Source organism: Elephas maximus, chromosome 7 (assembly GCF_024166365.1).
Source record: "Elephas maximus indicus isolate mEleMax1 chromosome 7, mEleMax1 primary haplotype, whole genome shotgun sequence".
Lineage (NCBI taxonomy): Eukaryota > Metazoa > Chordata > Mammalia > Proboscidea > Elephantidae > Elephas > Elephas maximus.
The window spans coordinates 103,970,160-103,975,767 of record NC_064825.1 but is presented as its reverse complement, the minus strand read 5'-3'; the positions used below and the strand labels follow the sequence as shown (position 1 = coordinate 103,975,767).

General features: G+C 40.4%; 1 protein-coding gene across 1 annotated transcript; it reads right to left on the bottom strand.

The window, feature by feature from the left end:
- Nucleotides 1-3,218: 3,218 nt before the first annotated feature.
- Nucleotides 3,219-4,145, bottom strand: LOC126079851 (olfactory receptor 4C3). Its single transcript, XM_049891216.1, has one exon. The coding sequence runs from the start codon at nt 4,125-4,127 to the stop codon at nt 3,219-3,221; it is 909 nt and encodes a 302-aa protein (XP_049747173.1). The 5' UTR covers nt 4,128-4,145.
- Nucleotides 4,146-5,608: the final 1,463 nt, after the last annotated feature.

The window sequence follows — 5,608 nt, the reverse complement described above, 5'->3', positions numbered from 1 at the left end:
ACAAGAGCTATTTCCTGATGATCTCACAAATTTATTGGTTCCTGGAGATCAATTTTAAACATATATCCTGATAGTTAAGAAATTGCTTTTCAATTGTAGAACAAAAAATCAAATTTACAAAAAAAAACCAATCTACTGGTCTGACAGAGACTGCAAAAACCATGGCCCTAAGACACCATTCTGACCTGTAACTGAAGCCATTCCCTGAGACCACCTTTCAGCCAAACCATAGACAGACCCATCAAATAAACAATAACACCGGAAAGGAACGTCCCCCTTGGAACAATCAACTATATGAGATCAAAAGGGCAATATTTGTCCAAAAGCAAAGGTGAGAAGGCAGGAGGGGGGAGAAAATCAGGATGAAAGGAAATGGGGAAACTACGGTGGAAATGGGGAGAATATTGACACATTGTGGGGAATGAAATCAATGTCATGGAACATTTTATGTACAAACTATCAAACACGAAACTAACTTACTGTGTAAACTTTCACTGAATGCCCCCAAAAAAATTTTTTTTAAGAATTTGATTTTCATATAATTTCTAGTTTGTTTTTTCCTTAGTGGTATTGTTGTTGTTAGGTACTGTTGAGTTGGTTCCAACTCCTAGTGGCCCTATGTACAACAGAACAAAACACCGCCTGGTCCTGTGCCATCCTCACAATCGTTGTCATGCTTCAAACCATTGTTGCAGCCACTGTGTCCATCCATCTCTTTGAGGATATTCCCCTTGTTCACTGGCCCTCTACTTTACCAAGCATGATGTCCTTCTCTGGGGGCTGATCCCTCCTGATAACATGTCCAACATGTGTGAGACGAAGTCTCATCGTCCTCTTTCCTAAGGAGCATTCGGGCTGTACTTCTTCGAAGACAGATGTTTTTACTTCTGGCAATGCATGGTATATTTGATATTCTTCACCAACACCATAATTCAAAAGTGTCAATTCTTCTTTAGTCTTCCTTATTCATTGTCCACCTTTCACATGCATTGAAGTGATTGAAAACTCCATGGCTTGGGTCGGGCGTACCTTAGTCCTTAAAGTGACATCTTTGCTTTTTAACAGTTTAAAAAGGTCTTTCACAGCAGATTTGCCCAATGCGACGTGTCATCTGATTTCTTGACTGTTCCTTAGTATAAGTAGTAGAAATGTTGCAACTTAGGGAACTGTAGGTTATTCGGCAAACAAAGGATAAATGTGTTATAAATTAAGGGAGTTTACATTCTTGAATTTGCTCGACAACAACAGGTTACTCTTGAAGGGTGAGGGCTGGTAATGCGTATGGTCAGAGTTTACAAAATCATGAAAAAGACAGGACAAACATGGACATAAGTTTCAGATTGCAGAACGCTAGGATCCCTCAGAGATTGAAACAGGGACAGTTAGGAAAAATAAAAGGAAATGTCATTTTGCATTACTAGCCAAAAATTTAAACCATTCAACTCAAGGGACAACATATATTTCAAAACTAATAGACATACAAAATGTAAAGAAGTTGTAGAAAACTCTTTTTATGGACAATTAGGAAAAGGTTGAGGTTGGCATAATATTAGCACCCATCATGGACTGAACTGTGTCCCCAAAAAAATCTGTCAACTTGACTAGGGCATGATTCCTTTGTATGACTGTGTGATTGTCTACCATTTTATCATCTGATGTGATTTCCCCATGTGTTGTAAATCCCATCACTATGATGTAATAGAATGGATTATAGGCAGTTATATTGATGAGCTGTACAAGATTAGATAGTGTCTTAAGCTGATCTCTTCTGAAATATAAAAGAGAGAAGTGAGCAGAGAGACATAGGAACCTCATACCACCAAGAAAGCAGTGCCGGGAGCAGAGTGCATCCTTTGGACTTGAGGTTCCTGCACTGAGTTGCTCCCAGACCAAGGGAAGGCTGATGACAAGGATCTTCCTCCAGAGCCCACAGAGAGAGAAGGAGCCTTCCCCTGGAGCTGAAGCCCTGAATTTGTACTTGCAGCCTACTAAAAAGTGAGAGAATAAATTTCACTTTGTTAAAGGCATCCACTTGTGGTATTTCTGTTATAGCAGCACTAGATAACTAAGATAGCACCTAAAACATGTTGTGTGTTTACCCAGTGTAGAAACTGGGCTAAGAACTTTACAAAGACTGTCACAACATCACTTTGAGATAAGTATTATCATTACCATTATTTTAAAGACAGGCATTAGAGAGTTATAAATATTCTGTCATTTGGTAAACATCGGAAATAAGAATCAAATTCAGGTTGATCCATTTCCAGAGCCAGAGATATTAATCTCTCAACCATAGTATAAAACAAACAAAAAAAAAAAAACATTTGCCATCGAGTCAATTCCACCTCATAGGACCCTATAGGACACATTAGAACTGCCCCATAGAGTTTCCAAGGAGCACCAGGTAGATTTGAACTGTCAATCTTTTGGTTAGCAGCCAAACTCTTAACCACTACACCACCAGGGTTTCCAACCACAGTATAGCACCTACAAAACCAAACCAAATCAGTTGCCATAATGTCAATACTCATTCATGACAACCCCATATGAATAGAACTGTGATCCATAGGGTTTTCAGTGACTAGTTTTCCATAAGTAGATTGCCAGGTCTTTCTTCCGAGGTGCTTCAGAGTGGACTTGAACCTCCAACCTTTCAGTTAGCAGTCAACCACGTTACCTGTTTTCACCATTCAGGGATGATGTTATAAAGGATGATGACAGGGAATAGAAGTCAGGCCTGGATGCATAAGAGCTTCTGTACGACTAAGAGTGAAATTGTTTACCTCAAGTTGTATTTTGCCTCACATTTCTACAACTCAGTTATCACACAAACTCAAATGACATCAATATGGGTCGCTATTTAGACTTTTGGACTAGAGATCAGAAATGGACTGATTTTGACTTTTGGTTTAGGCACTTCAAAGCTAGATAACCTTAAGTAATAAATTAACCACATCAGGAGACCCAGTTCTCTAATTTTTAAAAGAGAGACAATAATCATTTATGCCATATCTAGTCCATAGAGTTTTGATGATCATATTATGTAATTCACTTAAAAAGACTAAGTAAAGCATAAAAGTCTATGGAGATGAAAAAAAAAATAGATAAGATGGAATAAGAGGACATACAGTAACAAACATAGGCCTTGGTTTGTTCCATTTAGAGAAATAAAGTCATTTTTATCATCCTTCTTTACCACTCATTACACACCTTCAATCTTACTGTATGAAGAGCTTTCTTATAGCCCTTTTTACCTCTTTGTTTCTCAGGGTATAAATGAGCGGATTCAACATAGGTGTCAGAACACCATAAAATACTGCCATGTTTTTGTCTATAGAAAAAGTAGAGGATGGACGCATATACGTAAATATACAGGGCACAAAGAACAAGGCAACAACAATGAAGTGGGCCCCACAGGTGGAGAGGGCTTTGCGTCTCCCCTCTGCACTGTGGGACCTCAGGGAGCACAGGATGACAATGTAGGAGGCAGCCAGCATGAGGAAGTTCAGCAGGCAGATCACACCACTGTTGGCAACCACCAGCAGACCAATGACATAGGTGTTGGTGCAAGTGAGTTCCAGCAACGGGTACAAGTCACAGACAAAGTGATTGATCACGTTGAGCCCACAGAAGGGCAACTGAAGGACAAGGAGGAGCTGAACCAATGAGTGCAGAAAACCCCCCAGCCAGGCCACCCCCACAAGCAGGGCACAGAGATGCCTGGTCATGATGGTTGTATAGTGCAGGGGCTTGCAGATGGCCACATAGCGGTCATAGGCCATAACAGTAAGCAGGATGATCTCAGTTCCTCCCAAAAAATGGGCTCCAAAGAGCTGAGTCATGCATGCTTCATAAGAGATGGGTCTCCCCTCATACAAGGAGTCAGCAATGAGTTTAGGAGCCATACAGGAAGAATAACAAGTGTCAATAAAGGACAGATTGGCCAGGAAGAAATACATGGGGGACGCCAGAGTGGAACTGGAGGTGATGGTGACCACAATAAGTATGTTGCCACAAACTGTTACCACATAGATGATCAAGAAGACCATAAAGAGAACTCTCTGTACCTCTGGATTCTGTGAGAGCCCCAGCATGATAAATTCAGTGATATTGTGTGGTATTTCCATGGATCCCAAGGACACTGAGAATGCTGACATAATTTTACGTATAAACCCAAGGGAGAAACACAATTGGAACAAAACAAGTTTGCAGCAGGCAGGGGTGGGGGTTGCAAGATTTCCTTTAGCCACGCTCACTTCCTTTTCTAGATCCTTCTTTCTCTTCATCCCATCTGTCCCAAAATTCTTACACCAATTTATTCTGTTAATTGCAAAATGTGAGTATATGTCTATCTTTTACCTTTAGCACCGTTGTTGTTCTTAGGTGCCCTGGAGTCAGTTGCAACTCATAGTGACCCCACTTACAACAGACCAAAACATTGCTCGGTCCTGCACCCTCTGCATTCTGGCTGTACTTCTTACAAGACAGATTTGTTCATTCTTCTGGCAGTCCATGGTTTATTCAATATTCTTCATCAACACCATAATTCAAAGGCATCAATTCTTCTTCTGTCTTCCTTATTCATTGTCCAGCTTTCACATGCATATGAGTTAATTGAGAATACCGTGCTTGAGTCAGGCACACTTTAGTCCTCAAAGTGACATCTTTGCTTTTTAATACTTTAAAGAGGTCTTTTGCAGCAGATTTAGCACTACTGATCACTAAATATCTAACTCTCTAAACGAAAATGACTATCTAAATCTGCATTTGTCTCATTACAATGAGATTGATCATTGGGCAGATCCTGATTTTCCAATTCAAACTGGAGTACATCTCACCATTTTCAGCATGGCCCCATGCAGACATGATGGTGCTTCAGAAAACCATGAATTTTTAGGATCTCCCAAAACCTCTGGAAACCCTGGTGGTGTAGTGGTTAAGTGCTATGGCTGCTAACCAAAATGTCAGCAGTTCAAATCTACCAGGTGCTCCTCGGAAACTCTACAGGACAGTTCTGCTCATCCTATAGGGTTGCTATGAGTCGGAATCAAACCTACAGCAATGGGTTTGGTTTTTTTGGCCAAAACCTCTGCAAGTACAGGGCATACTCTTTGGATTAAAGCTTTCTTCTTGGACTTCACAATGAGGTTGGCTACACTTTCTACCCACATATCTGATGGTAACACAAATTGATTAAAAAAAAAAAAAACTGAAGCAGACTTGGGAGGAACTGACTAGGTTGCAGCTGGAGACTTGTCCAACTTCATTTCTCTTCTTGTTCATTTATTCCCATTCAGTGCCCATGTTGTGGCAGCATCATATCTAGGAAACCAATTTCAATTACTTTGTCCCCTTGCTTTATACATTTTACATACTTACGTGTTTTTCATTCCCTGAACTTGGTCAAATACTTTCAATTAAAAGCTGCTAGTCCCTCTGCAGTCTACAGAGAGGACTCAACATAAAATAAAAATGTTGGTGAACAGCAGTGAAAGATTCAATTAAGTGGTTGTCTGTCTGCTCTCTACATAAGGGAAGCCGTGGGTGTACGGAGAGCAGATCCCTTGTTTTAAACCAGCTGGCAGAATAGTCCTACACACCCTATCTT

Excerpts from the sequence above, each read along its gene's own strand:
- LOC126079851 (XM_049891216.1), bottom strand. The coding sequence starts at position 4,127 with ATGGAAATACCACACAATATCACTGAATTTATCATGCTGGGGCTCTCA.